The sequence below is a fragment of the Esox lucius genome, chromosome 7 (genome assembly GCF_011004845.1).
Source record: "Esox lucius isolate fEsoLuc1 chromosome 7, fEsoLuc1.pri, whole genome shotgun sequence".
In the NCBI taxonomy this organism is placed as follows: domain Eukaryota; kingdom Metazoa; phylum Chordata; class Actinopteri; order Esociformes; family Esocidae; genus Esox; species Esox lucius.
The window spans coordinates 20474971-20496635 of NC_047575.1; the positions used below are offsets into that span (position 1 = coordinate 20474971).

At 44.1% G+C, this 21665-nt stretch overlaps 2 protein-coding genes across 9 annotated transcripts in view; both read left to right on the plus strand.

The window, feature by feature from the left end:
* The first annotated feature begins 277 nt into the window (after nt 1–277).
* On the plus strand, nt 278–8524 carry LOC105008868 (rho-related GTP-binding protein RhoG). Of its 3 annotated transcripts, XM_020048552.3 has the most exons (4): nt 278–368; nt 538–699; nt 1624–1727; nt 5392–8524. In XM_020048552.3, exon 4 carries the CDS (start codon nt 5424–5426, stop codon nt 5997–5999), a length of 576 nt encoding a protein of 191 aa, XP_019904111.1. In that variant the 5' UTR covers nt 278–368; nt 538–699; nt 1624–1727; nt 5392–5423; the 3' UTR covers nt 6000–8524. The 3 variants fall into 3 exon arrangements, with proteins under 3 accessions (XP_019904111.1, XP_019904110.1, XP_010866533.1); XM_020048551.3 differs by lacking the exons at nt 278–368; nt 538–699; nt 1624–1727 and adding an exon at nt 4315–4749; XM_010868231.4 differs by lacking the exons at nt 278–368; nt 538–699; nt 1624–1727 and adding an exon at nt 4842–5138.
* A 554-nt stretch (nt 8525–9078) lies between these two features.
* The window catches only part of taf1 (TAF1 RNA polymerase II, TATA box binding protein (TBP)-associated factor), a 23022-nt gene continuing 10435 nt past the window's right edge, over nt 9079–21665 (plus strand). For 2 of the 6 annotated variants that reach the window (XM_013134478.4, XM_013134479.4), the window contains exons 1-24: nt 9081–9439; nt 10404–10518; nt 10695–10818; nt 10969–11085; nt 11531–11656; nt 12456–12697; nt 12798–13019; nt 14790–15029; nt 15177–15378; nt 15548–15682; nt 15826–15993; nt 16103–16233; nt 16315–16422; nt 16523–16696; nt 16833–17006; nt 17090–17194; nt 17314–17514; nt 17613–17754; nt 18618–18748; nt 18832–18912; nt 19018–19167; nt 19338–19463; nt 19555–19730; nt 19828–20057. In XM_013134478.4, the coding sequence (XP_012989932.1) occupies nt 10405–10518; nt 10695–10818; nt 10969–11085; nt 11531–11656; nt 12456–12697; nt 12798–13019; nt 14790–15029; nt 15177–15378; nt 15548–15682; nt 15826–15993; nt 16103–16233; nt 16315–16422; nt 16523–16696; nt 16833–17006; nt 17090–17194; nt 17314–17514; nt 17613–17754; nt 18618–18748; nt 18832–18912; nt 19018–19167; nt 19338–19463; nt 19555–19730; nt 19828–20057 (3619 nt within the window). In that variant the 5' untranslated portion in view covers nt 9081–9439; nt 10404. Of the gene's footprint in view, nt 9440–10403; nt 10519–10694; nt 10819–10968; nt 11086–11530; nt 11657–12455; nt 12698–12797; nt 13020–14789; nt 15030–15176; nt 15379–15547; nt 15683–15825; nt 15994–16102; nt 16234–16314; nt 16423–16522; nt 16697–16832; nt 17007–17089; nt 17195–17313; nt 17515–17612; nt 17755–18617; nt 18749–18831; nt 18913–19017; nt 19168–19337; nt 19464–19554; nt 19731–19827; nt 20058–21665 lie in introns of all 6 variants that reach the window. The other 4 variants (XM_013134476.4, XM_013134475.4, XM_013134477.4 and 1 more) reach the window with 4 other exon arrangements.

A 21665-nucleotide genomic window follows, 5' to 3' on the forward strand; every position in this document is an offset into this window, starting at 1 on the left:
CAATAAAAAGCAGGCAGAGGGCTGAAATGTCCCCAGAGGTGCCAGGAAATTAAAATGCAAGGAGATAGTGGGACCTGAAGCATTAACGATTCCTGTGAACCGGTTTGGTCTCTCATTTTAGCATCTTAACAGCCAAGTACAGTAGTGAAGTGACTTAGAGTGTGCAACAAAATAGGAATTATGAAGTGATCAACAGGATGTTATTGAGGACTGGCTCAAACTCACCTTACTGTTCTCTCTCACCTATCAGATTGTTTGTGGATGTGGTGCAAGGAGATCTGTCTCAGCTGGGCACCAGATTAACTGGATTAAAGATGAGAGTCCAGACTGAACGTTCTCTCCAACAGCAAATCACATCCTTCCTTCAGGTATTTGTTTCTCGCAGTTCAATTAATGATATCCCCAAATAAGATAGCAAGATCATCAGAGATTACCTTAAATATCAAGTAATTTACATGTAAGTTGATGGTAATTTAGACTAGTAATGGTAAGTTACAAAAGCTGGTTTACAGTACATTTGTTGTGGTCACTTGTCAGAGCGCAGAGATGAAGTTGGAGGAGGCAGAGTTGGAGGTGGAGGCTATTCTGCAGGCCCAACAGGACCTCGTGGACTTCCGTGAGGATGATGTCACATTCAAATTGGAGGAGGCCTGAAGCATATTTTACGCCTTCAACGTTCGCTTTCAGAAAACTGTAGAGGTCAGCACCTAAGAAGCATCTGTTTGTGTTCAACCATATTTTCACCTCTGGCACTGATTTGATGATGATGGACCATAACGGCTATCATTAATTAGCATTAATTAGCAGAATGTTGGTAACCCATTTATTGTCACTTTCAAATGTGACCTGTAATACTTTGACGACAGCTGTTATTTAACTCCATATCACTGACTTCTTTAAAATGAGTCCTTCATAACACACATAAATGTTCCCAAAAGGTTTTTAGAAGTACAGCAATGCATTTAAATTGAACACTACGCAGCCTTGGGAATAGTGTAGTTATCCCTGATTTCACAGACAAATGATTCTTAGCTACAGTAAAAACAACATGAGCAGGTCTGTTAGGAAAGATCTGTACCAAAAGGGACCATTTACGTGGTACAGAAATACATGAAATGGAAGATAGATAACTATACCCTCAGTTTCTTCACTGCTCAAATGATTTCTAATTTATGAAGGCATAATGAATTCACACATTTAAATGTCACTTAAAGCTGTCACGGTTTGGCATGGGTAGAAGGACACAGAGGATTCAAATAGGCAAAAGGTAATTTAATATACTCACAAAATAAAAAAACTAAACCAAAAGGGCACAAATGGCAGGAACAGGCAACAGTAACAGCAAAACACTGGGGTAGGAGGAACTTATATAGTGACAAAACAAGGGAGCAAATAAGACAGAGGTGGAAACAATAAGGACAAGGACAGGCTGCGTGTAGAAACACAAACCGAACATAACGAGCTACGTTCACAAACCAAAACAGAACAGAACCTCACAAAAGCCAAATTATAATTATTTTATTACAATATTGCATGTGAACCGGTTGGCAAAAAGGCTATGTATTTTTATTTGCCATAAATTATTCTGTTCATTCTAATTAGATAGCACTTTTTGTGTTTCAGGAGAATGCAAAGAGGGATCTTCTGGGACAGAAGCGAGCAGAGAGGGAGTGGATGAAGGTGGACAGGCCATTGAGACGTCAATCTATTGCCAGCTTTTCGGCCATGTAAGTGGGACTCAGGTACACTAAGATAGAAGACTTGCAAAACACCTTGGAGAGGAGTCTATTTCATACCTGGCAGAGACGTTGCAATGTGTGAAGACTAGACACCCGACATGCTAGGACTCAGCCCTACACAGTCTACCAGAGAGCATCAATGAATCATGCCATACTTCACCACCAACTCCTTTCCTCAAAATGCCTCAGCAGAATGTGTCAGCTCTCTCGTTTGACCCCATCAGCAGTATGCCAGCCAAGCCTTTTCAGAAGAACACGTCTCTGCTGGACAGCACACAGTCACCTCTGAAGGGTGACCATTTGTTGAGGCATGTAGCATTCAAAATTTTGACCCAGCAGGGCAGGCTACCAGAAGTCTCTTTCCTAGAGAAACATGACTCAGCCCTGACCACCAAGGGACAGACACAGAAGCCAGGAGAATGGGAATGTCTGTACCCAAACATTGGAGACACAGTAATGTCCATAAACAGTCCCATAGCCTCAACCATCCCCAGTCCAACAGCTTCAACCATCTACAGTCCCACAGCTTCAACCATCCCCATTCCCACAGCCTTGTCCATCCCCATTCCCACTCCCTTGTCCATCCCCAGTCCTACAGCCTTGTTCATCCCCAGTCCCACAGCCTTGTCCATCCCCAGTCCCACAGCCTTGTCCATCCCCAGTCCCACAGCCTTGTCCATCCCCAGTCCCACAGCCTCGTTCATCCCCAGTCCCACAGCCTTGTCCATCCCCATTCCCACTCCCTTGTCCATCCCCAGTCCTACAGCCTTGTTCATCCCCAGTCCTACAGCCTTGTCCATCCCCAGTCCTACAGCCTCGTTCATCCCCAGTCCCACAGCCTTGTCCATCCCCATTCCCACTCCCTTGTCCATCCCCAGTCCTACAGCCTTGTTCATCCCCAGTCCTACAGCCTTGTTCATCCCCAGTCCTACAGCCTTGTCCATCCCCAGTCCTACAGCCTCAACCATCCCCAGTCCTACAGCCTCAACCATCCCCAGTCCTACAGCCTCAACCATCCCCAGTCCCACAGCCTTGTCCATCCCCAGTCCTACAGCCTTGTTCATCCCCAGTCCTACAGCCTCAACCATCCCCAGTCCTACAGCCTCAACCATCCCCAGTCCCACAGCCTTGTCCATCCCCAGTCCTACAGCCTTGTTCATCCCCAGTCCTACAGCCTCAACCATCCCCAGTCCTACAGCCTTGTCCATCCCCAGTCCTACAGCCTCGTTCATCCCCAGTCTCATGGCCAAAATGCAAGTCAGGTCAACCTTTATATGGTCTTCATGTCTCCCTCTCAGGAATTATTTTAGTTTGCCAACTTCATCAACCTCCAGAAATCATACTAATCTCAGACAGGATGGGGTTGTTAGACAAAAAATACAATTCCTGAATGAACAGACAGAAGAAAAAAAAATACTACAAAAAGCCAAGACAAAGGAAAGAGAGAAGGAAATGAAGGTCGAGGAGAAAGAGGATGAGAATGAAAAGATGGTAATGGAGCTGTGGAAAACAAGGGGGGGGTGAGAATGAAATCAAAGTGGAGCCAGTGATGGAGCCAGCTCTGGGTGTGTCCAAGAAGTTGCCCCTGTACCTTGACTCTCAGTCCTCTCTGCCTCACCATCCCTTTCAAAGCTATGTAACCTCCACTGCCAAGGTCATACACTACGCAGTAATTTCTGCTGTGTCTGTGAAGGAAAGGAGCAGCCAGTCTGCAGTAACTAAGACCTTAGTTACAAAGCTTCACGTCCCAAGTCAAAGTAAAGTCCTCACCCAATATCAGTTACTGTATGTACTTTTTTTACATTTACATTTTGGCTATTAACAGATTGTCTTAGACAGAGCAACATAAAGTTAGTGTGTTAATCTTAAGATTCGGACAATAAGTACATTTTACTGAAGGTAGAGTTACGTTACCGTGCTATCTTTTTTTTCATCTTTTTGTTGGCATGTATCAGTCCTTCACTGTATACAGAAAATACTGTATCAGCAAGCTACTGCAGCTAGGGAAATCAAAGCGTTTTTGAGTGCTAACTGCACTTCTCATCAATGCCAAAACTTTCAGCCTGCTACACAGACCCTGTGGACACTAGTCAAGAGCAACTGGTTAGTGTGATTAGGAGTATTTCTAAACTGTCTACTAAGCAAGAGATGTCAATTGTTGTAAGAGCATGTGAGTGTGCTTCATGCACACACATCCTAATTCAAAAATGTCATTATTTTGAATCTGAATCATGGTAGACTATATTAACTTCCCTATAGTAGACAGAACATTGCAAATAATAAAAGTGCACTCCAGGCACAATTATATTTCAAGATTAAAAGTCAGCCTTACAAATGATTGGGTTAGAAGACATAATTAGAGTCACATCCGATTCTAGCATATTAAAACCAAGAGAGAGCAGTGTATGGCCCTCCCCAAACAACCTGCAGCACCCTGGAACCTCATTCGAATTGGGTTTGGAATTGTTAGTGATGTGTTTGAGACAAGGTTAGGTTATGCTTGGACCAGAAGTCCTTAAAAATCATCCCCACAATGATAGAAAACAAATGTATTGTGTGTGTGCTTTGTTTTAACAAATCAAATTAGGTCCAGAAATCCTCACAAGGATAGCAAAACATGGAGAAAAAGATATGACTCCAATAACAATAAATCAAAGCAGGGCCGAACGTTTTATGTTTTTTTAACCTGGCACTGTAGTGTTTTTCTAAAGGTATCATTTTATTTATCCATGTAAATATTCACTTTTGCCATTATTTCCCAACACGATTCTACTCAATCATTTAAAAACAAGTTAAGGAGCGCCAAAACGTAATATGATTTATTGATTTTGATGATAACATTGAAATCCTAGAAATGAGCTAGTCCTGGCTACTACAAAAACCACAATACATTACTGGGAAAGGATCCCCGGATGAAATACTTTTGCTACAACAACGAGAGGGCAAGGAGGTGGTGGTTATTTAAGAAGATAACCAGTTAATGGGATATTTCAACATTCCTACTTTACCTGTGAGTTGTTTACTTGGTTTTGGCAGGTTAGCGACTATTTTAAAAACGTTACTCGTTTTTACAATCTAGCCTTTACCTTAGCCGTAACTTTACAGCTACGGAAACACAAGCGTGTGCTAGCAAAGGGGCTAACTGGTTGATTCACACAGTTCCAACTCTCCGGTCTTCGCAGATCAGTTAGCTAGAACCTATTATTGCTATACACAACCGTTTACCTTTCATTCACTGAAACGGTATATACCGAATTTCTACTTCGCTAGCTCGCCATGTTAATAAATTAACTTTAACGTAGGTGTAAACAGAGGAGATTTGTGAGAAATCCATCACCTCCAGTGCAACATTCTTCCAGCTAGCTTGTTTGCTAACAAGCTAACGAAGTAACGCGTTAGGTAACTAGCTTAGCAGGTCGTTAATAACGTTTGCCATTATATTTAATGCATAACTTTTTTGCAAATGTTCTAGTTCTGCTTTTTAGCTATGTTTAACGCTTTGTATCAAGGACCAGATTTGTAATACGTGTTGTTTTACTCTCATCTCGCTGAGTGTAAAGATACTGTAACTAGTTAGCTGCATTGATTTGTTGAACAACATTTCTTGGTCATATTCCCCCCTGACCCTCTCTTTCATTGCTCCTCGTTTCAGGCACCCTAGTCTGCAGTGTGGATGAGGGAAGCATGCAGACCATAAAGTGTGTGGTGGTTGGCGATGGTGCAGTGGGTAAGACTTGCTTGCTCATCTCCTACACAACCAATGCCTTTCCAGAGGAGTACATCCCTACTGTGTTCGACAACTATAGTGCCCAGATAAGTGTGGATGGCCGCGCCATCAGCCTCAACCTTTGGGACACAGCAGGCCAGGAGGAGTATGATCGCCTGCGTACCCTTTCCTACCCACAGACCAACGTCTTTATCATCTGCTTCTCCATCGGCAGCCCTTCCTCTCATGCCAACGTAAGGCACAAGTGGCACCCAGAGGTGTCCCATCACTGCCCTGGAGTTCCAGTGCTGTTGGTGGGCACCAAAAGGGATCTGCGTGGAGATGCAGAAGCAGTGAAGAAGTTGAAGGAGCATGGCTTGGCCCCTACCACCCTTCAGCAGGGCAACGCCTTAGCCAAGCAGATTGGAGCTGTCAAATACTTGGAATGCTCAGCTCTGATGCAGGACGGAGTGAGGGAGGTGTTTGCAGAGGCTGTCCGAGCTGTTCTCTACCCTGTTACTAAGAAGAATCCCAAGAAGTGTGTTCTGTTATAACTATGTGCCTAGACTGTAGGGGACTGGGGGAAGAGACTCAATTGGCTCTGCCATTTTGGCTCCCAATATGCCTTCCACGTTCTAACCCTTACCGCTGTTTGTGTTGCCTAGCTTTTTATTAATTGATTGTTTGTCAAGAGGTCTACTCCAATAATGATGTGGTTTTAATTGATGCCACCAACAGTCTATGGATTTTTTTGTATCTCTGAAATAAAAAAAAAACCAAAGCCAAGATGCCAAGGGATTTCAACAGTGCCTTCTCAGCCACTTGCTGCCTTAATTATCACCAGCTGCAAGCTTAAGAATATGACATCTGATTTGATCCCTGTGGTTTTCTTCTTTCTCAGGCCAGTCTTCTGTTTTGGACCTTTTTTGTTTACCTTGCCCTAGTTTTAACCTAATGTATTTCACAAGAATTCACTGTGTTAATAATCAACAGCTGGGGCCCCTCTATCATTACAGTAATAATTATTGTGGCTCCTTTGCTCTTACTGCATTAGGGTTGTGAATAAGCCACTTACTTCTAACATGATTCAGGGTGGCAGGATCTGCGAACTAGCCTTTGCTGGAATGAGATGAGCGAGGTGTATATAGTGTCAAAAGAGCAGCACACTCTGAATTGATCATTTGTCTCCTATTGCTATTCAAGTTAGACTTCTCTCGTACTCAGTAAAACCGTGAGCGTGCTCTTACACAATGCTTTATTGTCAAAACAATGTCCTGATTGTCTCTGAGTGAATACAGATTCAGATGTCCATGTCTCCTAAGTAAACCAATGTCCTGAAGATTAGTCTTTTACATGTAGTGCTGTTGGGACAAGCCAGTAAACAATTTTACTGATCACCAGTGAATACTGACAACCCCCTTCCCCTGCTTATAGTTTGGTTGTTGTTTTTTGGGGGAGGAGAGGTCGGGTCTAACAAACCACAAGTCAAATACATTCCATGTTCTGTTGTAACTGAAATATGTGCTGACTGTTGCTACTCATTAGGATATAATATAACAAATCCTGTACTGTTTAGCGTTACTGCCCACATGTAGGTACGTATGCTTATTCGTGGCAAATTAACTATGAGCAGTGGCAAGCACAGTACGTTTTATTAATACCTAACAGAATGGGCTGCTTCATGAATGTGCTTGATGGGTTGTGGAGAGGAAGAGTATGAGCCTCAGTGCTACACAGTAGAGGGCTACCTGAGGAAAGTACCTAGGATCCCCCAAACTCCTCTAGTAGGATGTTTTTGTGTTCCTGATGGTCTTTCTTGGCATGACTCGGTCTGTCATTTGCCCTTTTACATTTGGTCATGTTATATGACATGTTCCTGCAACCACAAATGTGTGCAGTTGGTGATACTAAAGGACCAGAGTTGGGAAGCTCTGTCATATGGAATCTCTTACGGAGTTAATGTGCAGCTTCTGTCCTTAAGGGCCAAATGGTCAACTGGGTTTTCCTTAAACTGCAGCACTGAATTGAATGGAAAGTATGGCATTTGATGGACATCTGTTTTTATAATTCATAGTAATCATGCTGACTGGAAAAATAAATGTGGCGTGAACCTGCATTCTGTAGCTCGAAAGCTAAAGGTGCACTTCTTCTGGAGGTATTTACCTTCTCAAACTGACAAAATGCCACCTAACACTGCCTGGCAATAAATGGGTTCTGGCGGAATGTCTCTGTCCTAACTAGTAATCTGCTATGACGTATTAGCAGTTATAAAGGTTAAGTCGGCTTACATATTCCTGTTAATTCTTTGGAGCTCAATACAATTCTGTACTGCAAACTGGAGGATTGTTTTTTTGTGATTGGAAAGACACATTTTGGTGTTCTTTAAACTTTGTGTCCAAGTCATTCATTGATCATCCATTTAATTCCAGAAGTGCCATGGTATTTCGCTATTTGTTAAAACACTCAACTTGATTTATGTTTTGATTTAATTATATATATTTTTACAAAGAAAGTCAATGTGCTTATTGTAATACAATGTATACTATTTAGATTGTTACCTTACATTGTGTAGTTATACCTTTATTACCTTTAAAAAGACTTACTTTGATAACAAGATGTTTACCCTAAATTTCTTAATGTATTTCATAAGCTTAGTAATCAAATGCAATCTAAAGGAAAGACCAGTGTTTTCAATCTATCAATGGGTCTTCATAACAGTTCCCACCACCTGGAAATAAAGTGTGAAAGTGATCACCTTTTCTCACTTAACGGCTGGGTCCTCAACACCTGTGGTACAGGGGTACCAAACCGGGGTTTGCCATTACCCAGACCTACATGGCTGCAGAAAGTCAGTTTGTCTCCAGATTGTTTGGATTAACATGAGAAGGCACACTGTAGCATCAACTTTGGCCTGTTTTAATTGAATTGAATTAATTTTGCCTTGAAGTGTGCCAGTCTATGGTGGTTTGTGGTTTTTGACTTGAGCACTGTGGAACTTTGGTGAATAACTGCAGTGGCACCCAAATCTACCAAATTCTGTGGAAAGTATCCATCATGCCAAATAAAAAATTTAAATTTCCGTCTGTGTTCTGTTTTTATTTTGAGGTTGCTTTGGATAATGACTATAATGTAACAATTTCTACATTTCTGGAAGTATTTGATGTAGTAGTCCACACCCCCTTAGGTACATATTAGAACGGAAGGAATATTCAACACCTTTGACCCAGCCAGTTAGTGGAAATCACCATTAAATAAAGTTTTCAGGTTTCGGTTTTGCAGACACAGATTAAGCTTAGTCTAGAATTTAAAAAAGGCTTAATCCGTGTCTGTGATACCGGCTCTCAGTGTCACATGTTTCCCGTAAATACCACTGTAATATAAACATTATTTGAGTAATATTCATAACATGACTAAATAAATTTGACTATCTGCTGTTCCGCGGGGTACTATTATTCTGAAATGATATCACCTGAATTTCGTGATCCGGAAGTATTTTTGGAAAAATACTACTTTTCTTATAAAGAAACTACATTTACGGAATGACAGTTTCCTTTAACTTCATAAAAGGCGGCAAGAGAGGAGCAGCAGTTGGGAGCGTTTTTTATTTGTGGGAACATATCTGGTGGGTGCTTCTGCCGTTGCCGGACGGAACGGAAACTAACTATGCGCACGCGCATTGAGCAATCACAATCGTCGAAATTGCTGTTGACCGGTCGGTGTCTGTATGGACTAGTTCGCTATATAAAAACAAATAAAATATTTTTTCATTCGAAATAATGGTTCTTTTAATTACTTTAGTCTGCGTGTAAGCTTTCCCACAATGATTACCGCGTGTGGACGCCGGCAGAGTGTGAAGAGATCGTTCTAGTAGGTGGTTATGGAGATCATTACTAATTAGCTGCTAGCTGCAATTTGTGTCCAAGGATATTGCTGTATATAGTTGGCCTCAACCCGAGGCCAAGTGGGTTTCCTAACCGATTAAAGATAACGCAAGGTAAGATTAAACTCAGCGGTCCAGTGATTTCCATGCAACAAGTCATGTTGGTCATTTCATCCCATTTGTTTTGATGTTAAAGTATATGCATTGGATTAGCCAACACTTTTGCCACACATGATTGTAGCGTCTTTGCTTTTGGGAGGACAGTACAAACTACATTGGGCTCAATGGTGCATTGAACTCCTTGAGCAAAGAGGCTTACATTATTATGTTGTTATTTCAGTATTTTAGCATATCTACTTGTCTCCAACTACGTATGTATAAACTAGATGACTAAAAAGGGGGCGCTGTTGTGGGATCGAAAGGAAAGTCTGCCTGCACAACACACTATTACTGGGCTACAATGTAATACGTTTTTGTCTGAATAAGTTATGAATAACTTTCTAATATTGATGGAAGTGCAATGTTGTAGCAGTCTTGAGACACGTATAGATGGACTTGTCACCTGAAAATGTTATATTAAATTATCAGCATATATTCTTACCCTCTGTTGTAGAATTCTAAACTATATCACATGGATCATATACACTTATGCTAAAGTAGTTTTTGTCGGTCAAAGCAGAGTGATTAAGCTACTGCTTTGTGGTTATTATTCTTGATATGTGCCCTGTGCTCCCTCGTTTATGCACCAATACCAATGACTGGCCATTAAAGTAGAATTTCTGCCTTGTAGTCTACAGAATTATTGTTATTATTATAATGTAGTCTATAAATTGGAGAAAAAACGCATTCCAGTATTGAATGCAAGTTTTTTATTTTATGCAAAATATTTACTGCATCAAAAAATATTGTGACAGTTGTCTTGACCGGTGTTTATGGTTATTTGTGTGTTTTGTCGAGCATAAAAGTATGAAACGCTATTTGGTTCTTTTAACAGAATACGTTAATCATGCATGGATATGAATAGTTGATGGGTCAACTCCCCACTGTCCATCTCTCTTTCTCCATCTCGCAAATACAGGATGTCTGATTCAGACAGTGATGAAGACCAAGACCGGCCTTTCTCTCTTACTGGCTTCCTCTTTGGGAACATTAATGAAGATGGTCAGCTAGAAGGGGACAGCGTGCTTGACACTGTGAGTGACTGGATATTTCGTTTTTAAATGCATGTACACTAAACCATTTTATGATGACCTCTTGCCCATCTCCATTGTGTCTTTATGGCTGTGATGCTCGTGAACATAGATGTCAGCGCTGTAATAGAGACATTTCCATTACTGTGATGGTTTGTCAATTTCCCTGGGCACCGCAGGAGTCCAAAAAGCACCTGGCTGGTCTTGGCTCTCTGGGACTTGGCAACCTCATTACAGAGATCACTGCCAGTGAGGAGGATGACCCTGACGGGGAGGGAGACACAGGTGGAACGGACGCTGAGGGTAAGGGAAGGGAAGGGCGGGGCTGTGGGCCGGGTGCTTCCTAGCCATGCCTAACCTGCTGTCACGTATACAGTTAAAATCCTTTACCTCTTACTTTCCAGCGTTACTGTGAAAAGTGAGGGACAGTTTAACGTTCTTATTGTCACTCAGGCTGGGTGAAGAATGATGTGGATGCAGTTGATTATTCGGACATCAGCGAGGTGGCTGAAGATGAAACTAAGAAGTATCGCCAGGCCATGGGTAACCTGCAGCCTGCCAGGAGAACAGGTGCAGTAATACTCATGAAGCCAGTTCCTTATTATCTAACAAGTAGCAGTCACTGCATTTATCGTCTTAAGTCAGGGTCTCGACTTGAAGTTAGATGGCCATTGTTGGACACCGTTAATTGGCTAAAATTACCTACATTCTCCCCAGTTGCATTCAAATGAAACAGCCCTTCTGTTTTTTATTTCACTCTTATGCCGTCTTGCATTGCTGTTTTTGCTACACACGCCGTCTCTATTACTGTACGATTAATGCTGTTTGTTTTGATTGGCTGGAATAAACAAGTTACAGACTTGAAGTACTGTCTTTTTATGGAGGTACGTCATAGAAATGACAGAACCCAACTGTGAGTGCATTTACCCTAGTTTTCCAGAACACGTGAATGAAGCTTATCTAATGTAATCAAATACTTTGAATGGCCAGTAACTGGAGAAACTTTCTTTCTCAGAGGATGAAGATGACTATGATGCGGATTGTGAGGATATTGATGCTAAGCTTATGCCTCCCCCACCTCCTCCAAGTCTCCCTACACTTGGTGGCAAGAAAGAGGACTCCTCTCCCACAGCTGCGAGTGGTAAGGATTGAATTAGGAAAGGTCAAAGGTCCTAAAAGTGCAGGTAAAAGTATACCTTGCACTCCTATGTCACACTGCCTTGCAGTGCAACTGTGTCATTGCTACCAAGGTTTTACTGCTGATCACAGATTGCTCGCAGAATTATCAGCAGTTGAGTTCTAAAAGTGCCTTAGTAACAGCGTATGCACAGAGTTCCTCTACATTTGTAGTGTTTAGATATTTTTAATAAATTACATTTTTAACTTTATTTCTGAATATGTTGTTTTATCTTATCTAGTGTATTTGAGCCACAGAACTGTGAAAGTAATAGGTGATAGCGGAATACAGCTGCGCTAAGGAAGATCATTCTAGATCTGAGCCAATAGCTACTATTGGCTTTGTGAAGTCCAGAGCTCCTGAGGCTTCCCCCAATGGACCAGCAGCTCCCATACTTGAAATTCAACACTACTGTTGTTTGCTCCTTGGGGTTAAAGGCCAGGTGTTTTGTAAAAGCACTTTGTGACATCTGCTGATGTAAAAAGGGCTTTATAAATATATTTGATTGACCTCTACAAGGCCTGTCACGATATATAGAAACATGCATGGTTCCCTGCAGCAAACTTGGTAAGAGCATGGCTCTTTCCGCCCTAGGGTTGTCAGCTCCAATTCAACCGGGGACCAGTATGAAAATACGTGCGCGGGATAGTACGGTCTGCTACATGACTACAGTTAAATAAAGTAAATGTTTGCCTTTTGGTCTTTAAGAGATGATATGATCAGTGGTGTAAAAGTCAAGCTGAATCGGTCTGTTTCTCCCCAGTGGGGGACGGGGGAGATGGGATCATCCTCCCCTCCATCATCGCCCCCTCCTCTCTGGTGGACAAGGTGGACTTCAGCAGCTCCTCAGACTCTGAATCGGAGACGGACCGGCCCTCCACAGGCTCTGGGTCTGGGGGCCCGCCGGCCTCCCTCAGCCTGCCCTTGGCTGGCATCATGCAGAAGGATGCTGCCAAAGCCCTGCCTGGTGTCACCCAGCTCTTCCCAGAGTTCAGGCCTGGAAAGGTGAGCTGTCATTCACCGGTGGCGGAGTTGGGACTGGATCGTACATGCATTTCAATGGTTGGAGGACTGAATGTCCCTCCTCTCGTCTGAATCCGTCCAGGTGCTGCGGTTCCTTCGTCTGTTTGGCCCCGGCAAGAACATGCCGTCAGTGTGGCGAAGCGCCCGCAGGAAGAGGAAAAGGAAGCACCGTGACCCCCACCCAGGGACCCCGCCACCAGAGGGTGCCGAGCCCATGGAGCAGCAGGGATCGGAGAAGAAGTCCGGCTGGGAATATGAATACGCCCCGGCTCCACCCCCAGAGCAGTGTCTGTCTGACGATGAGGTCTGTGTGCAACATTACTGTGGCAGGGTTACTGGAGGCCAATTCCAGCAGTTGGAATGAGTACGGTTTTACAGTACCAGTCAAACATTTGGCACACCTACTCATTCAAGCGTACTTCTCTAGATTTATAATTTCTTTCCCCCAAATTGTAGAATAGGAGTAGAAATGTAGTAACCAAAATATTGTTGAAAGATCAAAATAGATGTCATATTGAAGATTCTTTAAAGTAGACACCGTTCGACCTGATGGCAGCTTGGCAGACTGTTTGCATTTTCTCATCCAGCTTCCTGAGGTAGTCACCGGGAATGCATTTCCGTTAACAGGTGTGCCTCGTTAATGTGTTCGGGTGGGTATACAGAGGCTGACAAGGTAGGGTTGGTATATCTCTGTACTGTAGTAGTTCATATTATGGCAGGTGCAGCTCAAATAAGCAGAGAAACAACAGCTTGTTATTTCTGTAAGACATGGAGGTCAGTCAATCCAGAAAATGTCCAGATCTTTGAATGTTTCAAGTGCATTCGCAAAAACCATCAAGCAGTATGATGAAACTGGGTCTCTTGAACCTTAATACATGCATTAATCTCCTCCCATCTAGAGTATTAGAACTATTCTTTCTGGCATCAACTCTTCATCTCTCTATAAGCTACAAATGGTCCAAAACTCAGCAGCCAGACTCAGCAGCCAGACTTCTCACCCACACCAAGTCCTGGCAGCACATCACCCCTATCCTCCGGGAACCCGTCCCTCAGGGCAGAGATAATAAAAAGATTTTGCTCACCTATAAAGCCCTCCATCAGCTTGCTCCACCCTACCTCACTGGTCTTATTCCTCAATACCAACCCTCTCAGTCAATCTGTTCTGCTACAGCTGGTCACCTAATCATCCCCTGGTCCAAGCTACGGAGCTTTGGAGACGGGGCTTTCTCTAGGGCTGCTCCAAGGCTTTGGAACTCATTTCCACAATCAATCCGTGACTCTGAATCTGTTACCATCTTCATCCACCGCCTCATGCCTCATCTGTTCAAACAAGCCTACCCCTAGCCCCTGCCTTTTCCCTTCTTCCAGTGTCATGTCTGAGTCCTTTTCTTTACGTTTGTCTGTGTATTGTCTTACCGCTCTCCTCAAATGTTATTTTGTACCTGATTTAAAGCGTCTTTGTGTCTCAGAAAAGTTCTGTATAAGTTCAATGTATTATTATTATTAGACTGATTGTTTGGCATTAGCTGACTTGGCCTCCACAACTCAGTCACCTCATCCCAGTTGAGATGGTTTGGGTTGGGTTGGACCAGAGACTGAAGGGAAAGCAGCAGACAAGTTCTCGGCCCTCTTTAGGTACTCTTTCACGACAGTTGGAAAATCATTCCAGGAATGCCATGAGTGTGCAAAGCTGTCATCGAGGCAAAGGGTGGATACTTTTTTGGATACTACATCATTACCTATGTGTTATTTCATAGTTTTGATTTCTTCGCTATTATTCTGCAATGTGGAAAATCGTAGAAATGAATACCCTTGAACAGCTGGTGTGTACAAACCTTTGACTGGTACTGTATATAATACAAACATTGATGATCAATGATCATCTTGTTCTGAAAATTACCACTTTTTTCTTTCTGTTAATTTCTTTTTCCTTGCAGGAATAAATATTTGCTTGAATATTAGAAGACCTTGTACTTTCTTAATTCATTCACAGTATAATTCTGCATGGCCTCTATTTTCATAGAAATGCACAAAGGCGATTACACCTCAGTAGTAAATTCCCTCCCTCTCCCAGATTACCATGATGGCCCCAGTAGAGTCCAAGTTCTCTCAGACCTCTGGAGACGGGGACAAAGTGGCCGAGTCCAGGCCAAAGGTGGCCGAGTGGCGCTATGGTCCTGCCCAGCTGTGGTACGACATGATGGGTGTCCCTGAGGATGGCAGCGGCTTCCATTATGGCTTCAAACTAAAGGAGGACGATGGCGATGTGCAGGAAACGAAGGAGAGGACAGAACCGACAGAACCTTCCGTAGAGGTCAGCACCCCAATGCTCTACACTTGGGATTACAAGTCATGGAGTTCCTTCAGGCAATCAACAGTTCAAACAATAAGTAGTGTTTTCCTCGCCGCTGTTTCGTAGAAATGACAAACATTGCCAATTTATTTTTCTTATTCTGTGTAGGAGGGCAGCGGTGACGAAAAGGACCAGCATGCCCTGGAGAATGAGCTCTTCCTGATGGTCACCCAGCTTCAGTGGGAGGACGACATTATCTGGAACGGAGAAGACGTCAAACACAAGGGCACTAAGACCCAGCGAGCAAGTCTGGCGGGGTGGCTGCCTTCCAGCATGACCCGAAACGCAAATGCCTACAACGCCCAGCAGGGTGAGAGACCCACCCACTCAACCCCCATACCAGTCACGACAGACTGAGCATAAAGGTCCTCGTAGCTCACTGTCACCCCATTGCCCAAACATAGACCCCAGTAGTCCAGGGATCTTAGTGATAAATATATGCTGTTATAATTTGTGTTTGTCTGCTTTGGCTTATCTAGGTTTTCATGATGTCTATCCACACTCTACAGGTCTGAGTAGGAGCAACTCTCAGCTGGTGCCCCCCACTCCTCCGCCCATGCCCAAAGCCCCCTCCATTGGCTCCAAGAGGGACAAGCACAACCACGACCGCCACGGTATGGTGACGCTTTTCACCTGGCTACTGTTGTAGAGCGGATTGATGAACAATGCGTTTTTGACCTTCTTTTTTTTGTTAGCCTGATGAAAGTGCAATGAATGTGTAACTATCACTGTTCCTCTCCTTTTGGTGTTCCCGTAGCCTCTCATGAAGACGATGCCCAGTGGTTTTCCATCTTTCCCATTGACAATGAGGAGCTGGTGTATGGGCGCTGGGAGGACAACATCATCTGGGATGACCAGGCCATGGATCGTATTCTGTCACCCCCTGTCCTCACCCTGGACCCCAACGATGAGAACATCATTTTAGGTTCTGCCCCTGAGCGAACTGTGTGAATGATGATGTTGGTGGAGAAATTACTGAATGGCTTTAATCTCCTTCAGTCAGCCTGTTAATCTCTGAACTTGTCCATCTGCAGAAATCCCAGATGAGAAGGAGTCCGAGCGTACATCCCACTCTCCGTCCAAGGAGAACAAGAAGGAGTCTGCCCTGAAGAAGAGTCGTATCCTGCTGGGGAAGACTGGGGTCATAAAGGATGAGCCTCAACAGGTACTACCGGACATGGTCGGATAACATGTTAGCAGTCCCTGAACCCAAACAGTTTTAACTCCCTCTGTGTTCTGCCTTCAGAACATGTCCCAGCCTGAGGTGAAGGACCCATGGAACCTGTCCAATGATGAGTTCTATTACCCCAAGCAGCAGGGCCTGAGGGGCACCTTTGGTGGCAACATTATTCAGGTGAGCTCTGTTCCCCTGCGGACTGATCTGCAGTTAAAGGCAGTAGTGGATTGTCCTAACTACACAGTAGATGACCATCACTGTCTGTCTGTCTCTGCAGCACTCCATCCCTGCTGTGGAGCTAAGGCAGCCATTCTTCCCTACTCACATGGGACCCATGAAGCTGCGTTCGTTCCACCGGCCCTCTCTGAAGAAATACTCGTTCGGGTCGTTGTCCCAGCCAGGCCAACACCCAGCACAGCCCCTGCTCAAACATATCAAGAAGAAGGCCAAGGTGATGTTTCAGCCCCAGCACTCATCTCATTCACCACCATGCTGGTCTGTTTCAATGGATGTGACCAGGAATGTGTTAATAACCCGGCATGGGCTTGGGTGTGATTTATGTAAAAATTCCCTTTTGGCTCCCGTAGATGCGAGAGCAGGAGCGCCAGGCTTCCGGTGGAGGAGACATGTTCTTCATGCGGACAGCCCAGGATCTGACTGGGAAAGATGGAGACCTAATTCTGGCGGAGTACAGCGAGGAATACCCTCCGCTTATCATGCAAGTCGGCATGGCAACCAAGATCAAGAACTACTACAAGAGAGTGAGTTGGTGCCGTCTGTCCGTATATAGTTCTTGACATTCTTAAAATAATTCACTATAATCTGCATTCCTGTTTCCCCTCAGAAACCAGGAAAGGACCCTGGAGCTCCGGACTGTAAGTATGGAGAGACTGTTTACTGCCACACCTCACCCTTCCTGGGCTCCCTACACCCTGGACAGCTGCTGCCGGTCAGTAACAACATCATTTGCCAATAGTAGCCTGATACCTACATTTTCTCTTTGTGGTTATCTAATTGTAAATGAAGTCCGGAAAATCCATGCCAATGCCTAGTCTTTGTTTCTTTCAGGCTTTTGAGAACAACCTTTTCCGGGCCCCTATCTACCTCCACAAGATGCCGGAGACGGATTTCCTGGTGCTACGTACTCGGCAGGGTTATTTCATCAGAGAGCTGGTGGACATCTTTGTCGTCGGCCAGCAGTGTCCCCTTTATGAGGTCCCTGGGCCCAACTCCAAACGAGCCAACACACATATCAGAGACTTCCTGCAGGTATGTCTTACAACATCTTTCAGTGGACACGTGAGAAAGAGCAAAGGAAATGAACGCATGCACACTTACACTTCTGTTCCTCTGTCTCTTCTGTTCAGGTGTTTATCTATCGATTATTCTGGAAGAGTAAAGATCGTCCTCGGAGAATCCGCATGGAGGACATCAAGAAAGCTTTCCCCTCGCATTCCGAAAGTAGCATCCGGAAACGCCTCAAACTCTGTGCTGACTTCAAGCGTACAGGTAGATGGCGAGCCCCGACATGGCCCAGTCCTACTGTATAGTCTGGTGTTGGTCCTGCGTTGTATGTCCTTACAAAGATAGAGTAATGCAGAAATGTAAAATTGCCTTATTAACGTTCTCTCATGACTGTGCGTTCTGACCATGTGATCTCAGGGAAGAGTTTAGGTGTAAGAGAGGGAGTTGTATAGCGTGTGAACTCAGATGGTCTGCATTAATTTGACAGACAGGCGTCAGGAAAAAGAGAGGTCAGCATGTTACAGAGTTTACTGTGGAGGTAAGAAGTGGTCTGAGAAAAGCATTACAAAGCTTCTGTTCAGGGGTCTGAAATTATATTATTGTTTAAGGACTGAACATTCCATTCAATGCTTCCTCAACGGGCGTTAGTTGAATGGGCATTACAAAGGCTTGAGAACACAATGTGTCTAAAGAAGCAACATTATTTGCTGGAAAACATTTTGACATAGTTTTGACATTAACTTTGATCTAGGTAATATTAGCATTGCTATCTATTTTTATTAAAACTGAATTATATTAATACCTCACATAACAGAAAAGCCGCTTTTCAACCAACTTGTTGACAGTGTTTTGGAAGAACAACATTTCACTCCTATAGTTGTCGGCCCAATTTCATATATCTGAAACACTGGTGAGTTACTTTAAACAGAACATGGCTGCGACATAAAAAGTGTCATAACAATAGCTACAAAGCGTCCTAGACCAGAAAAACCTACCCAGACTCTTTTATGCATGTTCACAAATGGGAGGTGGAAACATTTAATTGACGTCCACTTAACATCAGGCCCTGACATTCAGTGGGTAATTACAATACAACTGAAGTTAGTTCACCCTCCTCCTCCCCCCAGGAATGGACTCTAATTGGTGGGTTCTTAAGCCTGACTTCCGGCTGCCGACTGAGGAAGAGATCAGGGCCATGGTCTCTCCGGAGCAGTGCTGTGCCTACTACAGCATGCTGGTGGCAGAGCAGAGACTCAAGGTAAGACTGGCAAGCTCTTTGTGTATGTGCCCGCTGTTCTGCCCGTTGTGGAACTACGCATTGACTGTTTTTCTATTCTCCAGGATGCAGGATATGGTGAAAAGTCCTTCTTTGCCCCAGAGGAAGAAAACGAGGAAGACTTCCAGATGAAGATAGATGATGAGGTTCAGCTCAAGTCTTCTTCCTTTTCATTACTTTTTGATTAACGAAACCTTTTGATGCTGAAAACGACCCCTGATGCCACCGGCACTCTCTGTGGTCCAACCTAGGTCCGCACTGCCCCTTGGAACACGACGCGAGCCTTCATCGCCGCCATGAAGGGGAAGTGTCTGCTGGAGGTCATGGGGGTGGCTGACCCCACAGGCTGCGGCGAGGGATTCTCTTATGTCAAAGTGCCCAACAAGCCCACGCAGCAAAAAGTAATTACCTCCCCTGTGCTCTGAAACATTTCTGCCAGATTGGGGTCTCTGATCCGGTCCAGTCATGTGTCTTTCCGTCAAATATATTCTGCCATAGTCCATAAAAATAAGGTAAATGTCTTGTGACCTTACAGCTGTTGTGTGATGATTACTGAAGCCTGTTTGTTTAGGCACAGGATGACCGAGAGCCACAACCCGCTAAGAAGACTGTGACCGGGACAGACGCTGATCTGAGGAGACTCTCACTCAAAAATGCCAAGCAGCTGCTGCGCAAGTTTGGTGTTCCAGAAGAGGAGGTAATTTTGTAGAGACATCAGTCCTAATAGATTACATAATGTCTCAAACTCCAAGAAGGTGACATCAGTCTCTTAACCCTCCGTGTTTTAGATCAAGAAGCTGTCGCGTTGGGAGGTGATTGATGTGGTGAGGACCATGTCTACAGAGCAGGCTCGCTCTGGCGAGGGGCCCATGAGCAAGTTCGCCCGCGGTTCCCGGTTCTCTGTAGCGGAACACCAGGAGCGCTATAAGGAGGAGTGCCAGAGGATCTTTGACCTCCAGAACAAGTGAGGCCTCCCTGTCCCTACTTTTCCAAATAACCCGTAAATCCCCCTAACAGAATCCTGTAGAGTAACTAACATTCTACCTTCTGCTTATCTCCAGAGTACTGGAGTCTACAGAGGTCCTATCAACAGACACCGACAGCAGCTCAGCGGAGGACAGTGACTTTGAGGAGATGGGAAAGAACATTGAGAACATGCTGCAGAACAAGAAGACCAGCTCCCAGCTGTCCAGAGAGCGGGAGGAGCAGGAGAGGAAGGAGCTGCAGAGGATGCTGATGGGGGAGGAGAGTGATCGAGACCACAAGGGACGCAAAGCACGCAAGGGCTTCTGTGAGTAGCATGCCAATGTGGATGAGGCTTTTTACACCACCGCGGTGTGGTCTGCATGAATCAAACTTCTGGCCAGATTTGCGTCCGTGGTAGATTTATTTTACCATGTAAACTGGTGGAACTCTTAATTGTGGCACTCTGCCTTCCCGAGGTGGTCTGGTACACATTCCTGACCTCCATACTCTGGCCCAGCTGTCTCCTTAAATGTCATGTAGAGTGGGTATAGAAAAGAATCACCCCCCCCTTAGCAGCCTGAAATGAAAACAGACAAATTGTTTTGTTTTATTCAGCTGTATTTACAACTTATAACATCCAAGTGAAAGATATAATACCAACTTGTCAGGGGGGAAAATTACCCCCCTCCAGTTCCAATTACACCCCCTCCTAAAAATGACTTGTAAACCCAACCAGGTGTAGTTAATCACCTTCTCAATGGCCCACAACGCCAATTGACTTTCAACTGTGTTCATTTTGATTAGCTCAGCATGAAACAAGCTTTTCCTGAAGCATTTCAGTCCTTGGTAGTGCAACTGAAGAAAACAATCAACTATGGGTGGCAAGGCATTGTCAAAAGATCTCTGGGATAAAGTTGTGGACAGGCACAAGTCTTTTTTTCCCAAAAAAATTCAAAGGCTTTATCAGCGCCTAGAAGCACAGTAAAGTTTATTATTAAGAAGTGGAAGGTATTTGGTACTACACAGACCCTCCCTGGGTCAGGACGTCGCTCCAAACTGGATGAAAGAGCCAGGAGGAAACTGGTCAGAGAGGCTACCATGAGGCCTACAGCAACTCTGAAGCAGTTGCAGGAATTCATGACAAAGAGTGGTCATTGTGTGCATGTGACAACATTATCACAAATTCTCCACAAATGCAAAAAAAAGCCACTCCTCAAGAAAGGCCACTTGCAGTCATGACTGAGCTTTGCCAAAACGCACCTTGAAGATTCTAAGGCCACGTGGAAAAAGGTGTTATGGTCAGATGAGACTAAAATTTCGCCAAATGATATATCTGGCGAAAATTCAATACAGCTCACCATCCAAATAACACCATTCATACAGTAAAGCATGGAGGTGTTAATATAATGTTATGGGGTTGTTTCTCTGCAGCAGGGACTGGAGCACTTGTCAGGATAGAACGAAAAATGGATGGGGCAAAATACTGTCAAATTCTTGAGGAAAATCTGCTGTTCTCTGCCAGAAAGTTGTCAATGGGAAGAAGATTTACCTTCCAACATCACAATGACCCAAAGGACACAGCAAAACTGACCACACAGTGGTTGAAGGAGAAAAAGGTGAATGTCCTTGCATGGCCTAGTCAGAGCCCGGACTTAAACTCCATTGAAAATGTGTGGAATGACTTGAAGACAGCAGTCCACAAACGGTCACCATCAAATTTAACTGAACTTGAGCAGTTCTGCAAAGAAGAGTGGTCAAATATTGCAATGTCTAGATGTGCAAAGTTAGTAGTGGCATATCCCAACAGACTAAATACTGTAATTAAAGGTGGTTCAACAAAATACTGACCCAAGTGGGTGATCCTTTTTCCAACTCAGTGATTTTATTATTTTTTATTATTTTTTTTATGACATGTTGGTGTTATCTTTCACTT

Bases quoted from the DNA above. Each gene is read 5' to 3' on its own strand.
- LOC105008868 (XM_020048552.3), top strand. From the start codon at position 5,424: ATGCAGACCATAAAGTGTGTGGTGGTTGGCGATGGTGCAGTGGGTAAG.